This window comes from Eupeodes corollae, chromosome 1 (genome assembly GCF_945859685.1).
Source record: "Eupeodes corollae chromosome 1, idEupCoro1.1, whole genome shotgun sequence".
Lineage (NCBI taxonomy): Eukaryota > Metazoa > Arthropoda > Insecta > Diptera > Syrphidae > Eupeodes > Eupeodes corollae.
In genome coordinates this window covers 159,158,838-159,185,164 of record NC_079147.1, presented here as the reverse complement: position 1 = coordinate 159,185,164, position 26,327 = coordinate 159,158,838, and the positions used below count along the sequence as shown (strand labels likewise).

General features: G+C 35.3%; 3 protein-coding genes across 4 annotated transcripts in view; all 3 read left to right on the top strand.

Annotated features, from left to right (window-relative positions):
- LOC129938493 (E3 SUMO-protein ligase RanBP2) overlaps window positions 1-1,996 on the top strand; it is a 29,271-nt gene extending 27,275 nt beyond the window's left edge. The window contains exon 8 of the mRNA XM_056046102.1: window positions 1,402-1,996. Coding sequence (XP_055902077.1) covers window positions 1,402-1,703 — 302 coding nt within the window. The 3' untranslated portion in view covers window positions 1,704-1,996. The remainder of the gene's footprint in view (window positions 1-1,401) is intronic.
- A 9,592-nt stretch (window positions 1,997-11,588) lies between these two features.
- Window positions 11,589-12,434, top strand: LOC129946294 (uncharacterized). The gene has a single exon (XM_056056430.1). The coding sequence runs from the start codon at window positions 11,589-11,591 to the stop codon at window positions 12,432-12,434; it is 846 nt and encodes a 281-aa protein (XP_055912405.1).
- A 1,046-nt stretch (window positions 12,435-13,480) lies between these two features.
- LOC129953948 (MYND-type zinc finger-containing chromatin reader ZMYND8) overlaps window positions 13,481-26,327 on the top strand; it is a 29,254-nt gene continuing 16,407 nt past the window's right edge. The window contains exons 1-6 of one of the 2 annotated variants that reach the window (XM_056067509.1): window positions 13,481-13,629; window positions 13,690-13,772; window positions 21,184-21,845; window positions 21,903-22,300; window positions 22,364-22,545; window positions 22,608-22,689. In XM_056067509.1, coding sequence (XP_055923484.1) covers window positions 21,200-21,845; window positions 21,903-22,300; window positions 22,364-22,545; window positions 22,608-22,689 — 1,308 coding nt within the window. In that variant the 5' untranslated portion in view covers window positions 13,481-13,629; window positions 13,690-13,772; window positions 21,184-21,199. Of the gene's footprint in view, window positions 13,630-13,689; window positions 13,773-21,183; window positions 22,301-22,363; window positions 22,546-22,607; window positions 22,690-26,327 lie in introns of both variants that reach the window. The other variant, XM_056067508.1, reaches the window with a different exon arrangement.

The window sequence follows — 26,327 nt, the reverse complement described above, 5'->3', positions numbered from 1 at the left end:
ATCTCTCTTTTTAATTCAAGCTTAGAAAGTTTAAGCTGATTTTGTTTATAGTCATTTCGTATTTTGTGTTGAATTTGTCTTTTGCAAGGTATACTTTTTTTTCCTTCAAGTCATCGAATTTTACCATAATTTCAAATTGCTTTTGTTTGGTATGCACATTTTTCGCTGATGATTCCCTGTAATAGAACTAATTTTCGTTTTTAAAAATATTTGTTTTCGAAACGCATTACTGAGTAGGGCCCCTGTACTCTTTTACGGACCGCGGCGATGTTCTCGGCCAATCTTACGTTCCTTGAACGGGTATTAGCTGATTTTTTACTGAACCGATCGTCTCAAATTTGGCCACCGAAAGTTGACTCTTACATCTTCCGTAAAATGGGCGCAATGCGTGCAACGTTTGCCTAAACGAACACTCATTTTGATAATAAAAGTTTTATCATTTGAACGTGGTGTTCAATCGTGTAACTTTCTATGATGATTTGGCATAACCAACTGAATAATAAACAAACAAATTGACAGATGTCACCAACACAAAATGCTAATTTAAAAATTCTATATCAAAGGTAATGACATCCTTTTTTCAGTTTTTTACTGGTCTTCTTTGGAACGACAACATTAAAAAAAAACTGCAAAATTTCGTGTTTTGTTCAAATGATGAAACCGTTCCCCATTTGAAAAAGCAAATTTTAAATACAGCCCAAGCTATTGCTTAGAAAAAGGTTAGGAATTCGATGTTTTTTCAACAGATTTCAGAAAGACAAAACTCTTTTATAAAATGGACGTTCTCTTACCTAGAAAACCGATATTACAGTGTTCGATTCAAATTTGCCACCTCCTTACGTTTCTTAGTTAAATCTGGAGTGCCCCAAAGCAGCCACTTAGGCCCTCATTTGTTTATTCTTCAACGAGTCATAAAACATTCTTATATATCACTTTATGCTGGTGATACAACATTTTTCAAGACTATTTTATAAATTTATGACTCTTCCCTTATTCAACATGATCTTGACTGTTTTCCAGTTTGGGGGCCTAAAGAGTAAGTCAAATAAATATTTTTTGTCAACCAAAGTTAAAGATATTACAAAGTCCATTTCGGACATTTCTAACACACATGAACGGTTGGGAGTTGTAAGTCACTAGCCCTTTTTTCTCTAAGAGCTGCCACCAAATTTTGATTTATTTTGGTATTCCATTTCAAGCGAGGTTCAGAAAAAATAATACGAACATTTTATTGATTCGTGGTACTATCCCAAAAGTACATGATCCAATTGCATCTATTTCCCGTACAAATCTAAACATAGGCTATTTGAAGAACTTCATTGTCTAACAATTATTTATGACATAAAAATTTATTTTAAAATAATTTTAATAATAATAACACATTTCGATTGTATTTTTAAGGCATTGGTGAATTAAAAATCCTGCAACATAAAACAAAAGGCACCTACCGCATGGTCATGCGACGTGAACTAATTTTCAAACTCGTACTAAACCACGCAGTCGGGGCGGACTTCTCCTTCAATCAAATGGGTCCAAAGGCCTACATCTGGGCTACTTTTAACTATGCCGAAGAAGCTGAAGGAGTTTTAGAAAAACTATCTTGCCGGTTCCGCAATGAAGATGTTGCAAACAAATTCAAAGATGTATTACAAAAATGCATAGATACGGTCAAAAGCCGGGTCGGAGGACAACAAGAAGACTAAAACTTTTATCATGTTAATTATAAATTAAAATATTAAACTTAAAATATAACTATTTTAAAACAAAATGATTGAAAACCTCCAAATTTAATACTTATTGCATTCGAAAAAAGAATCACCCGATATTAATTTATTTGTCCTATTTAAAATTGATATTGTTATTTTCCAATTAGATGAACACGTTATTAATGTTTGATTTCGTAAAAAGAAAAAACGGTCGTTACAACTAGTTACAGTTTACTTACCTATTTGTTATTTTCTTGTATAAATTAAAGTTTTCATAAGAAAGCAAGGTCTTTTTCTGTTTTTTAAATTTGGTTTGAAACAATTCGCTCATAAGTTATTTAAAATATTCCTAATGATTTTTTATGTTGAGTGCATTTTGAAGCGTTATTTTGAAGAGAAAAGAACTAAGAAAGTGAACTAATATCAACGAGACGTGACATCAACTTTAAAATAAATTGTGTTCAAGAAGAATTCAAAATTGTAAGTAGTACCTTTGAGCTTATTATTTCGTAGCTTTGTTCAAAGAATATTAAATCAGTTTCATTTTGTTCTTAAAACTCTAATGCCCAAATTCTTCACATTAGTCCTAAGCTGTCATAATACCTAGTCTAGCTAGGGCAGTTTCTAAACCTAAAACGTAGTCGTAATACTTCTAAATTTCTTCACATCACAAGTATCCCCAAGTTCTCTCGGAACTCCTACAAAATGCCCTGAACAGGCTAACTAACCAAAAAGGCTAAGCAATGGATTGGACGTCAACCCACACAAAACAGAATTAATACTCTTTTCGAGAAGATATAAAATCAATCAGATCAGGCCACCCAAGATTAGAGGAATACCATTAAGCTTTTCACCAAGCTAAATATTTGGGCCTCATTTTAGACAAAAAACTAAATTGGAAGGCAAATATTCATGAAAGCGTAAAAAAGGCTACTGTAGCGCTTTTTACTAGTAAAAAGGCCATAGGATCAAAATGGGGCTTCTCCCCAAAAATAACCCACTGGCTATACACTTCGGTAATCAGACCGATACTCATTTATGGAGCCGTCGTATGGTGGACCGCACTGGATAAGATGGTAAATCTAAATAAGCTCATCAAAGTCCAGCGTTCAGCAGGTATGTGCATCACAGGAGCACTTCGCTCAACACCAACCGCAGCACTGGAAGTGCTTTTAAATCTAACACCACTTGACATCTTCTCCAAAAAGGTGGCTGCCAACTCATGTGTAAGGCTTAGAGCCACCTCTCAATGGACCAGTAACAATACTGGACATACTATTATTATAGACAGTTTCAGATCTATTCCAGATCGCTTAGACTATACCTTAGACCAAAAATGGTATTCGGTAAAAGCTTCCATGTGTCCATCCCTTCAAGATCCTCCTGGGAAGAAGAGGGACCCCTGGAAGACGATGCGGTACACTTCTATACTGACGATTCAAAGACCGATCACGGAATTGGAAGTGGTATCTTTTCAGAACAACTGAATCTCAGTCTATCCTATAGACTTCCCAATCAATGTAGTGTATTCCAGGCCAAAGTAATGGCGATTAAAGAAGCACTATCCTGGCTCAAAGAAAACGTTATATCTTGTAAGGATATACGAATTTTCTAAGACAGCCAACCCGCTCTTAAATCTCTCGCGTCTGTCTCCACTAACTCTCAAACAGTCCACGATTGTCGATCATCTCTGAACGAGATGACGGAACAGTTTAACATCCACCTCATTTGGGTGCCGGGCCACAGAGACATTCCGGGAAATTGTAAAGCCGATGAGCTCGCCAAAAACGGAACACTTCTGCCTCATGACAAAAACATAACATAGGAACACTACTTGCTACATCAAATATCTTCTCAAGCAATATGCTCTAGAAACAACAAATGCTAGATGGTCACAAAGTACCACCTGCCTAGCACCCAAGCAAGTATTGACTTAAAACGGTCAAAAGGCTTGTTATCACTGAGCAGACAAAGTATAAGGAGTAATAACGGGACACTGCCTCATAGGAAGACATGCTCTGAGGCTAGGGGTCTACACAAATGACTTCTGTAGAAGCTGCATGGACGAGGAGGAAGAGGAAACGGTCCAACACCTTCTATGTACATGTTCAGCATTCTCCATTAGAAAGAATAACTTTCTCGGTAATCCCTTTTTCGATAACACCAGTGAACTGGCAACGATTGACACAAAACGTCTCTCTAACTTTATTAAAAGTACAAAATGGTTTGTTTAAATTCATTACTCTCCCATGAGTAACTTCATTAGTGGTATCACAATGGACCCATTAGGTCTACGTGCGCCAATGACATCTGGACAGCCACTCCAACCCAACCGCCCAAGTATCCGATCTAGTTGATACGTCTGAAACTTGTCTAATTTTGAAATCGAATGGGCATATTTCATATTTGTAACCATACAAAAATATCAAAATCAATTCAAAATAATTAAAAATCTTTATTGGCAGTTACGAAACAAGGATTTGAAGAATGTTTTTTCTGGCTGCATATTTACTCTTTTCTTTTATTTCTGTTCAACGGAATTATGAAATAGTTAAAGATTTTGGAGCAACTTTAAAATGATAAGTTTATACGCATTTTAAGATGCATCATGGCAACACACTTATTGTAACATTTTTTGCGAACGTATTTTAAGGTTCTGAAGTAGTACAGGGTTATCCATTTTTAAATGGCCACAATACAAATTGTTGCAAGCAACGATTCTTTTGACCACTTTTTGATAAATATTGGGCGATATCTCAGCCATAGGTTGACGAATCTTGGTGGTCAGTTGATATCGCCACGACGACAAATAACGGTGCCAGAAAATGTCTCTTGTAATTAAGCTCGAGTTGTGTGGCATGTGGCACAGTCTTGTTGAAACCTCATGTTCCCCAAGTCAAATTCTTCAAAAGCAGGCAAAAAGAGTCGGTTATCATATAACCAAAACGCTCCGATTTGACAGTGACAGTCGTTCCATTGTCCATTTCGAAGCTGTAAGGTCCAATCACACCTCTGGACCAAAGAACGCCTCATATATTGACTGTTTGTGAATATAATGGCCTCTCTTCAATTACTTGAGGATTCCCAGAACCCCAAATACAACAATTTTGTTTATTAACATACCCACCATGTGATAAATGGGCATCGTCGCTGAAAAAAATGTTCGAAACATTGCCGTCAACCACCTGTTGTTCAAGGATTATTAGGGTAGATACGACACAACGTTGTGAATGGCAAGTGCAGCAGCGCTTTAACTCCTCCTGGAGCATAGGGCAGCAACAAGATCCTTCCACCTATCCCGATTCACCACAACTGACCTCAGCTGTGGCCACTATTGAATACCTTGAGACCAAGCCTCCTTCAAAACTGATGACTTTCAAGCTGTCTTTGGTCTTTCAACGCGTCTATTACCCTGGGGATTTCATTTGACGGATTGTTTTGCTTGTCGTCCGGTTTCCTCAGTGTATGGCCTCTCCAACGCCATATCCGTTGCATGATGTCTATACATAAAATTTTGTCTGTCCGGTTCTATGCCACAGCTGAACGTTAGCAATGGTTTGCGGCCACCGGATCTTCAGAATAGAGCGCAGACAACGGTTAACGAAAGCTTTTAGTCCGCTAGAGATGTTGGCAGAGCATTTCATGTTTCAGAACCATATAACAACAATGATTTGACGTTGGATTTGAAGAGTTTCAACTTGGTGAGTAGTGATATTTTGCTAGAGTTCCACATGGGAGAAAGGATTCCAAATGCACTACGGGCTTTATTTATTTATTCTACTGTTAATATGTAGGTCCGTTCAGCTATTGAGAGCTATATAAAACTTCTCAGATAATTAAACTGCTCGACCTCCTCTATAGTCTCCTGCCTTAGAAAAACTTGTGTGTTTTGGCCCGTGATCATTACTTTGGTCTTATTTTTGTTATTCTTTAAGCCAACCTCTCTATTTAATTGCAGTGAATGACACATCTGATTTAAGCCTGTCGTGTTGTTTGCCATGAGACTTATATCGTCAGCATAATCTATATGGCTAAGCTTGTCAAACAGACTCCATTAGATACCGTGTCTTTCATTTATACCCACCACCGTGGCAGTCATCACATCGTCAATCGCCAGCAAAAACAGAATTGGTGACAAGACATCTCCTTGTCTCACTCCTTGACGACCATCGAAGGAGTCGGAAAGCTGTCCGTTGTGCAACACAAATCACCTTCCGTTGTTGTAAGATTCTTTAATAACAGCGACAATTTTCTCAGGGATCTCAAACGCCTTCTCAAAATCTACAAACTGTAACCTCCTATTTAACCTTGGTTCGGTTGGCTGGAATAATTCCCTTAGACTAGCTCGGTCGTGGGATCTTGAACCTTGTGGAGATACAAAAAAGAAATCCAGTCAGCGTCAAGATGTTGATAGACGCGCGAGTAAATTTTCTCTACCCTCCCTACCGTGGTTGCTACTTTTGCCAGAGCAACCCCTTTTTCTGGCTTCTTACCTTTCTATCATCCCGAGTCCTCTCCCTTGTTCCTTATAGGTGTATAATAAAATAATTGATTCCCTCCGATATAAAAATGTTCAATGTTCTAAGTCAACTTGAAATGACTTTCAAATTTCGGTTTTCTACCGTGCTTGACTACAGGTATCAAATGCCCTTGTTGCAGCTTTGAAGGTTTTCCTTGAAACGGAAGACTTTCACTTTCAGACTCTACTTTGCGAATACTTCCCAAAAAAATTATCCCAAAAAAACTTGCAACTCGTGTAATCTCTAAATTTCCCATCATTCTCAAACTCCACTCCTGTCATTCTGACAGCTCAGTTCGTCATTCAAAACAAACATACAGTACCGAGCAAAAAAAATGCAACCGAAAAAGTATGGTACAATCTTTAGCAAGAACTAAGTTATTTTAAATTATAATACTTTGAAATTTAGCATAAAATGTTCAAATTAATTTTTTTCTTTAAACAGATTTGAATTTTACCCAATCTTACTCCATGAAAATAGTTATTGTAAAAAATGTTCCTAAACTTTGATCTTAAGCCAAGCAAAAAAAATGCAAATTCTTGGAAAATTTTAAAAATAACGTATTTATTCATCTTATTTGAAGAAATTTTGTACTTAAATATTTTAATATTTTGTTGCGAAACCTTTATTGGCAATAACGGCGCGTAACCTTTTAGGCATTGAGTCAATCAACGACACCAAATAGCTCGCAGGTATTTGTTCCCATTCAGTCCTTATTTGTTCCATCAACTCGGTACAATTTGAATGAGTTCGCTTTCTTATCTCCCGATCTACATGATCCCATAAATTCTCTATGAGATTGAGGTCGGGAGATTGTGCTGGCCAGTTCAAAACATGAACCCTCTTCTCTTCTAAGAAGTTTCTTACCAAACGGCTGGTGTGTTTTGGGTCGTTGTCGTGTTGAAATAAGCTGTTTTCAGGCATATTCGTCCGCAAATGTGGAAGCATATGGTCTTCCAAAATGCCCTTATACATTTGGGCATTCATCCGGCCGCTTACTTGACAAATCGGGCCCACGCCTTGACGAGAAAATGAGCCTTTGAAAAAGCCCAACTACAAATTTGATTTCATAAATATTTAAAATTGCTTACCCCACACCATTACTGACCCTCCCCCATGTTTAATTGTCGGAACTTGATATCTAGGGCTGTACCTTTGTCCCGGGGGCCTCCGCACGTACCTAATGCCATCTGACGAGAACAAGTTGAACTTGCTCTCATCACTCCATAAAACTCTTGTCCATTGCTCACTTGTCCAATGCATATGGCGCTTTGCAAAATCTAGCCGTTTCTTCCTTTTGATGGAACTGATGTATGGTTTTTTAGCTGGTCGTCTTGCATACAGTTTTGACTCCACTAATCGTCGCCTAACTGTGTGTACCCCTACGTTAACATCAAAATGTTCATTTATGTCCTGAGTAACTTCCACTGCAGTTTTAAAGGGATTAACTTTAACCTGCCTTATGATCTCACGATCTAATCTGGAAGTTGTTTTGCGTGGACGGCCACTTCCCACTTTGCGATTGATGTCCCCTTGTTCCCGATATCGGGATATAATACGCGATATTGTTGATGTTGCTACACAAAACTCCAAAGCGATATCCTGCATCAATCTTCCGTTGTTAGCAGCGTTAATTATTGCTTTTTTGCATCCAATCGATAGTTGCTTCTATTAATTGCATATTCTAATTAATTGAAACCAAAGAATAAATTTTATGTACCTACCTTCCTAGTCATATTTGCCATTTGCATTTTTTTTGCTCTCAGTAAAATTATGTTTTTCCAACTAAATGTAAATTTGCAAACACTAGAGAGAGACCAATTACATATTGCTATTATAAACAGAATGCCTACACAATGAGTACACATATCCGAAACGGAAAAACTAAATTTTACCGTTACGAAAGATAAAGCAATAATAATTGATTTTGGTGTGACTGTTTGCATTTTTTTTGCTCGCTACTGTATAACATAAATGTCGACATCGTCGTTGATATTTAAATTCATTTTTACTCTTTCGCGCATTTAAACAAGAAAAACATCAGATAATTGTTCAAGTATAATTCGCAAGGTGTTGATGTGGTCGACGCACGATCGGCCACGGCGAAACTCCGCTTGGTACCTATTGAGGGCATACTCGATTCTGGACTTAATCCTCACGAGAATAATAGTTGCCATTAACTTCGTAAAAACGGACAAAACTGTGATACCGCGCCAGTTATTACAGTTTTTAAGGTTTTCTTTCTTTGGTAACTTTACAATAACTCCATCCTTCCAGTCCCTTAGGTAAGTTTCACTCTCCCAGACAGCCTGCACGAATTTAAGCAAAATACGGGAAGCTGCCTCAGGGTCTGCTTTTAGGAATTCTGCGGGAATACCATCAAGTCCAGTTATTGTGTAAGCTGGACTTTATGTGGATGTAGGTGTAGATCCAAATGCAAAATACGCCATAATGTACCCTAAGACAGTCTTTATTTCTGAAAACGACAAGGAATCGACACATTCGGGTCCTGAGCAAAACTTTCACTTATTGCAACCATTATTTCATGATGCACAGGCCTGACAATGGACAGGTTCAGGCAACATAAGGGACTTTATTTGCAGTGAACCTAATTCTTTGAACGTACAATTTGATCAAAACAACTAGTTGTTTTTCAAGTGTCACGAATTTCAAATTCAGAACTTACCTTTCCTCTACTTAAAGTTCATAGTAGAAAAAGTACCAACAACCTACAAGTCCATCACGATTTGTATTTTGTATTCAGCCCTATCATGATTGCCATCATAATCGGAAATTTTTACGAATCCCGAAAAAATTTCCAAATACTATTGTAAAGAATTAGTTATTTCTTTTCAAAATTGCCAAGCATTAAATCAAGTTATGCAGAAAATTAATAAACCATAGAGTAATAAAGATCAGCTTTCAGTTGAAAAAACATGATCAACTGTCATTTTGACATGAGTAGACTTGACTTGAAAGTTAGGGAGATTTTTGTTGACTAACTCCAGTCAACTTTCCAACAATGTTTGCCTTAATTGGAAAACAATTTTTTGGCAGCTGACCAATCAGATGCTATAAACTTGCCTTACTTTTAAGTCCCTTATGTCACCTGAACCTGACCAGTATCTGTAACTCCTCAATTTTCTTCACAATTTTGCCATTTGCAAAAAACCATAAAGCCGAATATGTGGCTCTGGCAGTGGCAGAATCACCATTTGTGTAGACCTCCACAATATTGAAATCGATGGTGCCGTCGAAATTCTGGAAGTGACAATCGGCAACGCTCTTGACGTTCAAAGAGTGCCCATGACAGCCAAAGATAGGTACCAACATCTACCGGAATATGTACATGTAGTTGTATTCGCACCGATAAAAGTTAAGGAAAATCCTACAGAGAATTGACCAGAGAAAACTCAACACAGTGAATCGGGAATACCAGACAGTGAAAAGCGAACTCGAATGCGTTAACATCATGTTCCGGAAATCTATTCGACACAATAATGACAAATCTCTCAAGAAGAGATTGCGAGAAATAAAACCCGGATCAGACGCCTTCAAAGAAATCAACCGCTTTATAGGAAGAAGTAAACCACTACCGGAAGTCATGATGGACAACATAACTGAGATTACATCGTTGGTTGACAAAGTGGAAGCCTTTTTCAACCACTTCGAAGGCAACCTTACCCCCAACCCTCCGTCCAGTCCACTTTTCATTGACGAAGTAGAAGATTCCATCAAACAAACTCTGACTCCCACTTCAGAGAGAAGTGCATTCAATGAAACTAACTTGGCAAATAACCCAATGGACAAACCATACTTGAGCACTACAGAAGAAATATGTGAAATGGTAGACCACTGCAAACCAAATAAGTCAACAGGGCCGGATGGGGTTTCTAAATTCATCCTGAAGAAGCTCCCGCAAGCAGTGTTTGTATTCCTGACAATCGTCTATTAAAATCAACGCAGCTAAGTCAGAACTCATCTGCTTCAGAAGGCCGTCAACTGTCGTCCGTAGAGGATCTCAAAAATAGACAATATGCAAAAACTTGAAGTCGAAACTCACAGATGGATTGTCACTTTCAGCCAAGAGGACCTCCAGTACCTGGGAATTAATTTTCACGAGATGTTAAAGTTTTTTTTCCCCATGGCCAGAAAGTTCTTAGAAAAGCCAGCTGGGCCTTTCATCGTGTACATCCATTGATGAAGAAGAATATTGGACTAAGTCAACAGACCACTATCCTGATGTACAAACAACTGCTAAGACCAGTCATTGGATACATCTTTCCCGTTTGGTACACCATCTCCAAAACGGCCAAGAAGCAGCTAAAAGCCTTCGAAAGAAATAAATCCGTACATTTAAATCTAATTCTTTTATTACTTTTTTTAAACAGTCTAACAAAACATATTTAATTCAGGTTTTAAAAACTTTAACTAAAAAAAGAAACATTACAAAAAGTTAAAAACAAAAGCTTAAAGGAACTTCACAAATCATATTAAAAAAAGTTGCGTTCAATATGGCTCACCTGGTGTTAAATATGGCCCAGGGTGGGCCATATATATAATAACATTATTTTTCTTTTTTTTTAATCATGATGTCACATATGTTAAGAAAATATTAAAAACAATTTAATTTAAAAAAGAAGTTACCAATTTAACTCAAAATTTACTTAAGAAAACTTACCAACAAATTACAACCAAAGTAAAAAAACAAGGTGCCCCGTCTATCTTTCACAACCGTCGCGCCACATTAAGCACGAAAGACTGAGGCTAAACCGGTTTAAACGTGTTCGTAATGCAACATTTTTTTTGTTCGCTCTGGCTTCCAGAAATATCGTTATAGGCCATATTAACCACGTAGGCAACATTTGCCGCGCTTAAGCCCCCCCGAAATGATTTTAAAAAAAAACTATTTGAACAAAAGTTTGTATATTCTCTTATTACTTCCTCACTACTTATGTATATTGTTCTGAAATCATGTTGCTTTAATAAATGTTTATTCCACAAATATTATAAACTAGCTGGAAAATTAAGAGCACTTCTGCGTCTTAGAATTGAGTCTGGGGATACGAATTTAAAACACCACATCCGTAACCAGTTCAAAAAATGCAACCTATATAAGCCCAGATATCCAAAACAAAATCTTGGATATATGCTCTGATATTGTCATCAGAAAAATATCTAACCAGGTTATAAGATCGAGTTGTTTTAGCATTCTGGCTGATGAAACAATGGATGTTTCTGGCACTGAGCTACTTTGAAAATGTGTCCGTTATGTTGACTGCTGTACAGAGCCCACGAAAAGTATGCTTCGGGAAGATTTTGCAGGTTTTATTCCTGTTGATGACCAAACTTCTGAAAACCAATGGCAATGTCTTCAAAAGCATCAACTCTGTTAGCAGCAATTCAAAGAAGTGATTTTCTGGTAAGCCTCATGGTATGCGAAAAACTTTTTAGTTTAACACTACCCTTATCAATTTTCCTTCAAAATGAATCTTTAAATTTCGTGTCTGCAATAAATCACACGAAACAAGTCTTAAGTTCTCTTAAGAACATAAGAGAAACTGCCAGAGACGCTTTTCAATCCGCATCACAACTTGCCAGGGATTTATTTGAAGTCAGCATAACAATTCCAAGGCTTTCTTTGAAACAAACAACGAGTTCTAATCCAGAAACATCATGTTCAGAAGACTATTTTAGAGTTTCTGTATTTATTCGCTGTCTAGATTCTCTTATACAAAATCTTACTGACAAATTTATGGTCAACGAGGACGTTTTACTACCGTTTCAAACTCTGCTTCCAGATTTTGCTGCTGCCAATCGAGTAAATGAAATGGAAAATCTAACACTCTACTTCGATATCGCAATATCCTTGTCAGCTGTTAAAGCGGAGTACATATTCTGGTGCGAAAAAATTTCATCGATGGATCCCTCTTCCGATGTTCTGAAACTGCTAGATATATGTGACAAGACCTACTTCAGGAGCATAAGCTACTTGCTTACAATTTTGGCCACGCTACCAGTTACAACAGCTAGCGTTGAAAGAACCTTTTCAACGATAAAAAGGATCAAAACAGTATCCCGAAGCGTTATGGGCCATCAAAGACTAAGCGCACTTGCAATGATGTCTGTTCACTCAGGTATTGATGTGGATCCAGATGAAGGGATCGACATTATGTCTAAAAAAAAGACAAGGCGTTTATTGCTTTAAAAATCCAAATTATTTATTTAATTAAATTTAAAAAAAAATACAAACAAAAATAAAACATTTACACTATGTAGTTTTTTTTTTTAATTTTTGTATATAGATTTACTTCTTCGAAAAAAGCTAATAAAAAAACCTTGTCCCTATCCATCTGACACGAAGTGTATGATGAATAGCAGTTTATAAAAGCGTTGTCAGCTTTTAACATAGCCACATGTCGACTTGACATTGCATCGTGGTTCAGTTTATCTACAAAACTGCAATAATCCAATGACATATGTACATAGAACGAGCAACAATTTGCTACTCACTAAGTGAACAGTGGTCTACACCTGTGCATGTTTTTTAAATGGTTTTCACTAGAATGGTTAAGAATACATACTTCCTTCCATAAAGCAGGCTTCTGCAAAATAATACAAAATTAGTTTAGAAGACTCTTTGGAAAATATGTTCATATAAAGCATACCTATGTATATATATAAAAATAAATTAAAAAATATGTATACCTACGTATCTATCAAGACCACCCTAATGTTCTTCATGTCTTCGGTTAAGTTGAGTTCAGTTCCGACTCCATAACTTACAGAAAGATGAACACGCTGATCAACAATTTACCATTAAAAAGCCCATGAGGAATAAATAGATTCCGTTGTACCATCTCTCGCCTAGAAAAGTTTTTTCCATTGAGTTGTAAGAACTTATTAAAGAAAACAATTAATTAAATATAAAAATGTTTCCTTAAAATTTAAATATAAAAGTAAATAGAAACAACAATAACAACAAAACAAACAACAGCCTCTCTTTTATTTTAATTCGCTGTAAAAAATGTTTTTTGACGTTTCTTCTTCCCACTCTGTATGATTTTGACAGCTGCTAATCGGCTCTGAAAAATCGAGAATCCAGATGACAGATGGAATAGAAACCTCGGCGAAATGGTCCGTCATTTCATTTTATGCATTTGTATTTGTATTCTTTCAAATTTGTGATTACTTGTGTTTAGTGAAGGCAAAAACTTCGGCAAAAATACAACGAAACACAACACACAAGAAGGCACAGAAAAGCAGGCAAAAAGGCAAGGCGAAGGCACGCAGCAGTCGAAAAAGTTTTTCGAGTAAAAATAATTAATAAGAAGCATACATCATTTTTACCCATCGAGAGAAAAGAAAACATTCTCGAATGCCAATATACCGAATTAAACTCAGTAAATAATTATTTAATCATTTATAATATTGAATAACTAAATGAAGAACTTAATCTGCAGAGGAATTAGAGACGAAAAAGCAATACCCATAGCTTAGAAAAACCACCGAAAGGACAAGTATTGCCCAAACGAAAACCCGAAAGGTAATATTATTCTACTTTTTCATTTCTATTTAACCTATGTGAACATTTACTGTAACAAATAGAGTTTTCCGTCTTTTGGGAGGAAAAAGAATAATTATTTTAAGTTTGAGCAAGAAAACAAAATGTCATTCGAGAAGTTCGGATTACATTTAGGGAATGGCTATGGAGATGGGAGTCTACGTCTCCCAACGATGCAAGGCAAAGGCAACACAACCAGACTCACCCGGAAAAAGAAAAACAGAATATGGAATGGATTTTCATTTCGATCTTATTACTTCCATTTAATGTGAAATTAATGTGTCCAGGCGCTTCCTGAATTGTTCTTGGAAGAGTAGATATATAACTTTGGGGTCATTGTATAGATATCGGTTATGCACTAGTTAATTTTTGCACTTACTCAAGGACAGTGTGGAGTGAACACAAACTCAAATTTTTTGGTTGCTAGGTACCTATGTGTGTCCAATAGACCCAAAACCCAAATATTACAGTCCACAGTGAATAAGTAGGGATTAGGGAATAATATCTAAAATATATCATCTAAGATATACCTATCTACTACTTAAACTATTATTCACTTACATGTGGATTTTGAGTTTATTATTATGCGCAATTTGTAAACGATACAATTTGCAAGCCCATTAGAATATAGAATTTAAGTACAAAATGTCGTTTTCTGTTTTCTAATTCTATACATATTACCTATGTACGTACATAACATATTTGTACGTAAGTTCATCGTGGAACTTGAATATTATGATTCTCATTCTCAATGTGGATTCGATACGTATTATACTCTACTCTGCTATCACATACTTGATTCTTTAAAGAGAAATGAGACAGCCATATTTACTCGTTTATAAAAATAAAACACCGACAAATAACAACAGAATAGGTATAAAAGGAATTACTCACGTCTACCTGATGTTATAGGTATATAAGAGCGTAAAATTTAACATATATGTATATATAAAATTGAATTATTAATTTAACCTGTAAAAATATTCTCATAAAAATGACAAGGTATAAAAATATTGTTTTTTTGGTTATGGTTGTTTTAACAAAATGCAATGTTGAATAAATGCACGGCTTTTCAACATCATGCATTTGTATATATATTTAATTAAGTGAGCCATTAAAATATTAAGTTATAAGGCCTTAAAATTAAATACCTAAGTAACTATCTAATTTCCTTCAAGGACATTTTTGTATAATTTATTACATAACACACAAACTGCCTTTTTGGCTTTTTTTAAGAAGATATCTTAATTATTTACCAAAATTGGCGCTACAGTCCTGTGTGAACTAGGACCCCAATCAACAAAATTCTCTATATAGCTTGATTCCTAGCTAGATGTCTGCAGTTGCGCACTCCAAATTGGTTGAACTCACTTTTCATGCTGTCGCTTGTGCTTGGGCTCAAAAGCTTTCCAGGTGGGAGCATTGGTTTCCATGCGCTCTACGTGACCCAGCTATCACAGGCGGTAGAGTTTTATTCTTCTGACTAAGTCTACGTCGTTGTGCAGCCCTTATAGCTCATCGTTCCATCTTCTCCTTCACTCATCTTTTATAAATACTGGACCTTAGTTCAGGCGAAAAAGCTTTTCTCTCGAAATAACCCAAGATGATTTTATTCAATTTTGTCATAGTCCATGCTTCTGCAAGGTTAAGAAGGACGGGGATGATAAAACGACACTTTGATTGCTCTAGAGAGGTCTTTACTACTTGACTTTTTTCTTATTCGATAAAAATGTTCAGATTTCTATACCTTCCAGATCTTTCTGGGAGGATAGGGCATTCCTGGAAAAGGAATCAATCCATTTTTACTGCCTTGATACCAATCGCTTTTTTTTAAATTGTGCGCGCACTCAAGGGGATATGAATATTCTTATAATTATTATACATACACAGTGCGAGCAATTAGGAAGGTAGGATAGGATAGGAAAGGAGATATACCGATGCACATTGGTTTTGAATGCCTGCACATTGTAATGAGTGGGAAATATTGAGTCTGGTAAAGCATTCCACATTCGTGTAGTGCTCCTTAAGAAAGATTCTCTGTACTTTACTGTACGTCCGAAATATTGCTTAAGGGTAAACTGATGGGCATTCCTAAAAAAACGGGTATTACGGTTAAATTGTTTGAGGGAGGAATGCAACTGGCTATTTCACTAGAACATTGTTTATGAAAATAGCGATCAAATAATGACAGACGTGAAACCTTACGGCCCGGCGGTGCTCAAGAGATACAAAAGTTTCAGTTAAACCTATCAATTTTAGAGCTCCTTTTTGTATTCTGTCCAAGAGACTCAAATGTGTTATTGGAGCACTTTTGTCGATGTCAAATATGTGATCACTCCACAACAAGTGGTTTGTGATGCACATACCTAGGACTGAAAGCTGCTCAGTCTTCTCGATGCAAGTACCACTTAATAGTGGCATTGGGGGAGGATTACGCTTTTGAGACAGTTAATGAGCTTATCATACGCTGCCGTTGGTAGTCCACGTCCGAAGCACAAGGAAGCGAATCTAAAAACGAATATTAGAAGCTAAGGGTACTGTCATCAGCGAAACAATTAAGCTACATGTATACCGTTGCTAACGCAAGACACTATGAAGAAGGCAAACATCGGGGGAATAACATCACAATTTGTAAGGTTTAAAGCGCCCAAGGTGCTTGCTATCTCCAAGTAGGCCGCACATAAGCTAGATAATCGGAGTCGTAATTGTGCACTATCTAATATAAATAAATATAACAAACTAGGAGCGGCTCGATACGTGCTTCGCTACGTATAAAAAAAATGATTAAGTTATATATTATATGGGTTAGTCTAAAACAGTTGGATAAACAATATTTTTAGTTTTTTTCATTTTGAGCATGAATAAATAAAAAGTTGGGGGCACCGACTCTGGAACACTCAACATATAGTTGGCCATGTGAAAAACATGGCCAACTATATTTGGGCCTTATTATGAGCAAATGATAAACGCACAGGATATTGTAATCTTTTGAATTCAAATGGCATATCAGTTGGAATCATAGGAATACTCGGTATCAAACACACTTCTCCTTTTGATTTACCAGTTAAAATTATAGCTTCAAACAAATTTGACAATAACTTTTTCACTGCTAATCTGGTGCCATTACACAGTTTTTGTGGATTAATGTTTCGCAATAACATAATCAAATAACCAATTTTCAGATTCAAGCAATGCGGTATACCAGCCGGTTCCAAAGAATTTAAAAATTCATTGCCTCATTTTGATTCATAACACTGGGGTGGAATCGGCTAAGGTGATAGTTGATTATCAATTTTTTGATAGTCAAATTGACTATCTCTCAGAATAAACATGTTTGTTTGAAATTGACTATCACATTTTTTAGTGACAACTTTTTAGGTATCAATTTGACTATCACCTTACGTAGAACAAATTCGATCATTTTGATTTTCATTTATCAACAATTACCTTAGCCGATTCCACCCCTATCGATTGATTTATATGTCGTGACTACACTTGGCAGTTTCGATTGAATTTGAAAATTAATGGCATTGATATGATCGTTTTTCGGTGCTAAAATGGTGCGTTTTATCAACCAATCATGATTTCTGTAATTCTTAATAATGTTTAGAAAAACACATTCAATCAACTCATCTATAGATTACGCAATTGTACAAAAATCGTTCGGTAAAGTGATCAATTTTTGACGAAAGTCCTCTGAGTTCAATTAAATGCTTCTATTGTTTTTTTATTCGCCATTGTGCACTCATCCCATAAAATAATTGACGTTAATCGCAGAACTTTTGCCATAGAAGGATTTCTCGAAATATTGCATGTTGGAGTACATTTAATGGCAATTTTAATGCAGAGTGTGCGGTACGACGAACTTCTAATAATGTAGCAACAATTCCCGAAGATGCAAGTTCCAACTCAGTTTTCTGTCCGATCGAATAGTCGCTAAAATCAATGATACAACGATAGTTTTGACTGTACCACCAGGTGCATCCAAGAAATATAATCCTGTATTATTGGAAACGGTTTGCATGATTGTGTCATGCACATGTTTTTGTTGAATATTCAATCTAGTTATATTCGATTGTACAAATAAACCTAAATCATTAGATATGAACTCCTACTCACGTTGCAATTCACGATTAAAAAAATCATGTATCTCACGATTTGGTGCGGTCATTGTAATAAGTAGCAAAAAACGACTTATTATAAAAATTAAGTTTATTACATAACAAGAATTAAATGATAACATGAACGATGCTAGAGAACAATATAGAATGAATTAATAAAACTAATTATTTTACAAACATTAAATATAATGATTTCTTAGATTTAAAATATAAATATATAGCTGAGTGATGTGCAACAAGTAGATATTGAAACATTCTTATTTATATTATTACAGTCATACCCAATTGTGCTAATGCTTTATTTACAACCGTTAGACACATATCTTCAATTATTATTACAGCTTCGTTCTACATTTCCAAGTTAATCAACAAATCGGGATTTCTTTAAGTATTAGTACAAATTGCTTGTATATGGGAGTATAGAAAGATGTTGATTTTACACCTTTTCAAGATTTTTTTTTTAAATTTTCTCTACGTATAAACCTTCCCTGGACTTCCACGAATAATTAAAAAAAAAAATAGCCAAATCGGTAAAGGCATTGTTGAGTTATAACATTATAACGAAAAGTGGTATTGATTTTTATATATAATATATATAGATATAGGCGTATTCTCAAATGACTTTTGCAGAATCTGTATGGATGAGGAAACAGTTCTTCACCTACTCTGTGAACGCTTTGCTCTAAATCAAAACCCCAAGACATACCTAGGAGCATTCTTCTATCACGATCTAAACGATCTCAATTATATTAACATAATCAGTCTTTCACGTTTCGTAAGGTACTCAATATTTTTTTTTAAGCTTTATTATCTACTAAGTAAAATTTACAATTTGTGTATTCCTGCGAAGCCTAAGCTTTTCTGCAGAAGATTGTACTTATGATTATATTTAAATAGTAAGATAGAGTGAGCTATTTTTAGCATTAAGAGATTAATAAAAGTAACATTTCAAAATAAATTTTATAATTCGGCTTAATTGTTTTTTTTTTTTGTATTTTAAAGAATTTAATTAACTATATCATTTAAAAAGAAATATTTCAATTGCTTTTTTCTTGTTTTGTAATTTTGTATTTGTTTAATTTCTTGAGGCATTGAATTGATGATTGTTGGGACAACGTATGCCAACTGTCTCTTTCGATATGTGTTGTAGTGCCGTGCTATGTGAAGTACGCCTCGTTCGCGTTGTCTGGTGTTACGGTGATGTTGAATCGGGCGAATAAAGCGGTTGTTGCCATGATATTCTAGTATTGTGGTCATCTTGAAAATTTGCTCGACTTTAAGTACTCGGAATTTAAGAAGTTCGTTGGTATAAAGGATAAACATAAGCGGTCCCAAAAATAAATCCTTGTGGAACTCCATTTTTTTCTTCACTGCTACCATCTTTTATTTTGACGGAGAACTTTCGATTGTGAAGATAGTCCGACATACAATCAGCCAACCTATCTTAAATTCCTATTCTTGCTAACGCTTCCAAAAGTTCCGAATGGTTGAGTGTATCAAAAGCTTTGCGTAAAATCCATAAATAGTACAAGTACGTTATTTCGCAAATTTAAGCTCTCGTTTATACAGCAACATCAACTTTCAGCAGATTCACAAAGCAGATGTCCTGTATTTTTGTTCTTTTGGAACCCGTAATAACTTTTGTTAATAAATGAATGATGAAACTTTGCAATCTGTTGACAACTATTTCTTCAAGACACTTTTTGAGGACAGGGATTATTGAAATTGGGTTATAATTTGTCAGTTGTTTCTTCAATCCACTTTTTTAGATCGGTCTTACAACAGCAGTTTTAAGATGTTTAGGTATTTTTGTAACGGTTAGGCTTGGATTTATTAATTTGCACAATATTGGAGAAAATATATCAGCAATATTCTTAATGTCGACCGATCTTATGCCATCTATTCCAGGAGACTTATTCACCCCAAGTGACTTTATAATTGTGTTAACCTCACAATCATCTGTAGCATATGTAAACATTGTGTTTGCTTGATGAGTATTTGTGTGTATGGATCACATTGATGTATTATATATGGTTTCTTTGAGCTTAGAAGAAAGGCTCAAAATTTATGTGGTATCACAATTAACCACTAAACTGACCTAATTGTGTCCTACTCGATCGCGGACATCCACTTTAAGGAAACCTAAGTTTAGCGCATTTTGGCCGCTTTTGTCCCAAAATTAAAAAAAAAAAACTTTGACATCGCACTGAGTTAATCCTATTTTGTCATTGTTAACCTCATATTCGAGTAATTCGACAGACTTGAAATATAGTGTTGCCGTGGGCGGTCTGCTCTATTCTTTTTAAGACGATGTTAAAAAAAGGAACACTAAACAAGGCATACACATTTTTTTGACATCAAACGTTTTGTTGAAGTTGTTTCAAACTTTTTAGAGGAGCGCGAGGTTTCCATGCTCATCCTGCACAAATTTTGGACAATTGATCTAAAACCAGACTGATAATGACCTTCAGATATTATCGCAGAAAAGAATGTGTATGCGATGTTAAAGAGACTGATTCCTTTATCAAAAAATCAAATGGGGTGGCGCAACAGTCCGTTGTGAACCAGGGCCTAGTGACTTACAACTCTCAACCATTCCTGTGTGCGAGTAATGTTGTCAGGAATGGAGGGGACCTACAATTTTATGCCGAATCCGAACGGCTAGTTTGAGAAAGCACTTTTTCATGACAAAAATTACTCTTGAAGGATTTGTCAATTCCTCGCAAGAGGCAGTACCCGCGAAAATTAATTTTTTTAAATTAAGGTGGCACAGGCAGGGATTGAACCCAAGACCTCTCGCATGACAGTCCAACGCACTAACCATCATGCCACGGGTACTACTTCCTTTATAGTTGGTGTAATTTAGAGGGTTGGTGTAATTTAAAGATGCAATTTAAGGCGGATCCTCCAAGTAATTTGATGCAATAGAGTTGTGTCGTTACAAAAGAGAATATGGAGTTACGAGTACATCAATCAACATTTTTTTTTATTAAGAACTGTTCTTAACCGACTTACTCGATTGTGTGAAGCTACGTTCAGCCTTTATTCATATATTTAAGAGCTTAGTCATATGCCTTGGTCAGTTGTGTTGCTTTTGACAATATCCATTAAAATCAAAAGACATTTACTAGTTTCCTGTATTCAAATTCGTCACAAATAATACCAATAAAGTGAGGGATTCCTATAGATCTCTTTTAAACAATAAAAAGTAAACATTTTTTTTGGAAAACAACTCATCTTGTTAAATCTATTAAAATATTTTTATTCAACAGTCACAAAAATTAAACAATGTCTTCGTGCCAGGATTCAACGGAAGATGAAGATTCAATTCCTCCACCAGAATATGAAGATATTCAAAATGATGCAAATCATGATATGGACGATGATGTAGATGAAAGTGAAGAGTTTTGGGATGAGTCATATAAGTTAAAAGCAATTGAAGAAAGCAATAGACAACAGGCAACAGCAAACTCTCATCAACAACCATCTCTACCTTCGGTCGCTACGAGTGAACCATCTTCCTTGCAATCAAATGTTCCTACACCAATGGAAGAAGACGAAAGTGATGAGATAAGTTATGATGAAGCTGATGAAGCTTCTGATGACGATGACGAAGAAAGTAATACTGGTTTAAATCACATTACAGGAGATAGTAGTGGTGATCTATCAAAATCAGTCAAAGCAACGAACACTATTACACCTTCTAGTGCTTCAGTTACTGTTAACATTACTTCTTCAAATTGTCCCAAAATCATTACAAACACAAATACAAATATCAATACAAAAGATATGGTGTATGTTTTTGAAAATGGTAAAGTTACTATACCATCGAAAGCTGTTGCTGAAAGCAACCAATTGCCTTCTAAACAAACTAATCCACTTTTATCTACGAAACAAGAACGGCCGCGAAGTAGCACACCATCCAGTGGAAAGGGTACCAGAGAATTTTTGGCATTACAAAAATCGTTTACCGAATCCAAAGTTCTTTCAGAATTTGTTAGTGAAACGGAACGTTCTCGAAAATCTCGTAAACTTCCGCTCAAATCAGATGATACAAATATGGCTCCAGAAAGTGAGAAGTTTCGAATTTGTCGAGCACGAAGCAAAAGTTGCACTAAGACTGTAATGCGGCCTTCAACATCTTTAAATAGTTCTGTTCCGCAAAGATGGCCCTCTGACGAGAAATTAAATAATAAAAGGGAAAACATGCGTTCTCAAAATACTGAATTTGTTCAGAAGCAAATGAAGTTCCTGAGTAGGGTAAATCAAGAGCAAATTGGTGAAGAGTTAATATCCGAAGCCTCGGACGGTGAGCAATCTCTTAATGAGAGCAGCAAAACGGCAGGATCGTTGGATATAAAAGATGACTGCTGGCAGCCACCACCTAAAGTAATATTTTTTTTTATATATTAATTTTGTTTTTATTTGTTTTGTATTTTATTAATATATTAGGGAGGAGCAGATAGTTACTGTTGGAAATGCAGAAAGTGTGCGGATCTTATTGCCTGCTCAAAATGCCCTAGGTCGTTCCATGCGAAATGTGTTAAACTTAACGCAAATTTATCACTACTAGAAAAGCCTTGGATTTGTCCTGAATGTTTGAATTTGGATAACTGTATTAATGGAAGCAGAAAGTATGAAATTTAATACGAAAATACGGTAAAATATAATTATTTAAACTAAATTTCTTTTACAGAACCAAGAAACAAAATCTTCCAACGGATTTGCTCAATCAATTGTTGTTATTTGCTCTGAAAAGAATGAAGGAAGTTAAAGGGGTGAGTTTTTAAACTTATTTGGAAGATTTAATTCGAACATACTTTGTTCCATTCACGCCTGTTCGAATTTCGTATTCAATTTCCATGTGGTGTTTTTTTTTCTTTTCCTTTGTTGTTTTGATTATATATTTTGTTTGGCTTAACGCTGAAGTCCTGTGTATCGGATAGGTATTCTACAATTTTGGAGGCCTATTGTTTCGAAGTTATATTTAGGTTAAATTAATTTATTTTGTTCATTATATGACAAAAATACTGTCTTACTTTAAGCAAAATTTTCTTTTGAATTTGATCTTAATGTTTGTAGGAGATAAGCTTAGAGTAAATTCACACACTGAACACAAATAATAACCTAATATGTACTTGACTTTTCACGGCCTATTGGAGGCCTATTGTTTCGAAGTTATATTTAGGTTAAATTAATTTATTTTGTTCATTATATGACAAAAATACTGTCTTACTTTAAGCAAAATTTTCTTTTGAATTTGATCTTAATGTTTGTAGGAGATAAGCTTAGAGTAAATTCACACACTGAACACAAATAATAACCTAATATGTACTTGACTTTTCACGACATTCAAGATATTAAATTGTATTTTATACTAGTCCGCACATAAATGTATAGAGCAGCGGTCAGCGACACTGCACCTTAGTAGCTGAGATCATCAAGAGTGTTTCTTCTTGGGTGTTACTTATTTCATCGGCATCTCACTGATGACTCCGTCGTCGCTACCACAAAAGAGATTCGGTCCGATAGGTCTCGGAAGCATGGTCTACCACATAAATGGCATGGTCTTCCATAAATTGTACCGAAAACGACTTCCCAGGTTTGCTCTTTTTGAAAGAAGCGTGCTACGTGGCCGACCGGAGTCCATCAAGCTTTATCTTTGTGGTTATGAGTTTCGCGGTATATTTTGTATCTCCCCCAAAATGATCCTTCCTCATAAAAAGGGTCCACCCTTTCTTTCTCAGATTCGGTTTCCAACCTATTTCGCGGTTTCATGGGTTACAACTCCTTAAAATAACAGTTCGGATACCAACCACTAAAAACTTAACCCCAATCTCTCGGAAGACGTTTAATTTGCAAAGTTCAGGGTTTGCTTATGAGATATGAATGTCTATTCAACTTAATGATCAACTTATTTGTATGATTGATGAATTATCAACCAAAATCGTGGTATTCAATTTCTTTATCATATTTGTAGGATTTAAGATTTTCAATTATTCGATTTACGTATTTATTTATTTATAAAAAAAAAACAGTGACTCCCACGACTAGTCGGACACATGAAATATTAATGTAGATTGTAAAACCTCAAAAATCATTTCATTTTCGATTAAAGGCTTCCTCAAGGCGTCTATGTATTGAACAGATATATTTTTTGCCTTCTCTTCTTGAGGACCCCTTTCAAGGTCCTTAATGTTCTCCAAGTTCTTTTGAGCATCTCCACGTCACAGTTCACAGATATATTCTCGATTGAATTTAGGTTAGGCGACTTTTTCTGTATTTTAAGGACCTTAGGGCAGTTATACAATAACCACGACCTTGCTGTACAAGATGTGTGCTTTGGGAAGTTGTCTTGGTAGAAGATGAAATTGTCTTACATATATTCCAAGCTCACTGACACTGGACCCCAAATGTTGTTACAAGATATTTATGTTAGTCGTTTGATACATTATAGCTTCCGCAACATGTTAGTTCCTACCCACCGCCATGCTTCGCAATAGACGGAGGATGCTTTGGAAAAAATTCTTCATTTCCTTTCCGCCATACATACATTCTTCCATCTGAACATTAAAGGTTAAATTTGCCTCCGTCCATTTCATTTATATTTGTTTGCACCGATGTACAGCTTTTTATATACGGCTGCACGGCCATTTCCGTCATTACTTCGATGGTGAAGCTTCTACTTTTGATGGTTTCGTTGTTGACTTCTTTAATTGGGGTCTCTTTAAAAAAAATCTTTAGAGATTCCGAAAAAAAGAAGGTACCCTTAAAAGTAGCTTCTCATCGTACGCATCCAGCTTCTTTCATTTAAATTTTCTGGTCAAATTTTGAATCATATTTTCGGTTTTAAACCGTGAAATTATTGGTAGTAATGGACTGTGAAAGGGTTCGTTGCACTTCTCCAACTGATTTACCGTCCTGACTATGCAACAAAACCAACTTTCGAATTTAAAACGAAGTTTTATTCAAACTTAATTAAAGGTTAAGTACGTTATAATAATATGATTAAGTTCCAATAGTTCTTTACATTTCCTTGGCGAAATTGCATTCTCTTTGTCCGATTAGTCTTGGGAGCCTTTGCATATATTTTGAATTTATAAATATAAATAATTCTGAATATATAAATCATAAATCATATCGATAAAATTTGATAATATCATGTATAGTTATCTCCAGACGAAACATTTTTCAAAACCGTTTTAATTGGTGTGAATAGCCTATTCCCAAAGAACTTAAAACTTTTTAGGTATAACATTTTTGAATTTACTCAGTTTTGGGAATTGTTCGCCTTATTTGCTTTGCAGATGTATTTTGCATTGCTATAATTATGTGCAGGCACAGAAGTAAAATGAAATTAAACCATGTTCCCAATTCCCCATTTCATTTATTTTCCTTTGTTCATAAATTTCTTTAAACGTATCTTGCAGTATGTACATATGTACACATGTATCTATAGATTAAAGAAGTGGATTTGTTTTTTTAAATTCCGCAAAATGAGATAAAACAATGCTACCATTTTCGTTTGTATATTTGTCTCTATCATTGATTCTGTTACTTTATACTAAAATACGTATCATACGTATGTTTGTGTGAGTTTTAGAAATGCGGCGAATTCAAATTTCTTACTCTCATTTTGACATTCCACTCATTTCTCATTCTCATTTGTCATTAAAAATACAAACGTGTCCATTTAATTCCGACTTCTGTAGGTAGGTACCTACATAGGTACTTCTTGCTTCGAATAATAAAATGTGCGCATGTGATTAGATATTGTGCCTTAAGGTAAATTAAGAAAATAAATTTAACAACTGTATATTCATAGATCTATAGTTAATATAATTTTGTATCAACATGATGTATACATAATATAGGTTACAAGAATGTATATGAATGTATGTATGTACCTTCATTTATGCAAAATTGTGTTGTATTTTTGTTGTTGAAAAAATCGAGAAATGAATTTGTAGTAGATTCGAAATGATGAAGTAACAAATTACATTAAATAACTTAACTAAGCCAAATATTCGATTTATTTTGAATGTTATCGATTTTGTTTTGTTGTTGTTTTGTATTTTATTTTTAATCTCATGTTTTTTATTGGCCTACTAGATATTAGTAGCCAACTTCACATTGAAGTCATTTGAATTTAATCTTGTCCTTAACGCTACTAGCACTTCTGTTGATTAAGCGGAAATATGGAGAAACTTTTGGAGCTTGATTTTTAAAAGTGATAATATATTTTTCCGCCCCAATCATACAAGAAAGGAAACATATTAATAAGTGTAATCACTTTTAAGGGGGATTTTCAATGGGAATATCTTTGTATATGAAAACTATAGTACTTTCATGGTGGAAGTCGAATAGGGCGGCATCTAGCCATTCAGTCGAGAGACTTACTAATGTGATAATTCAA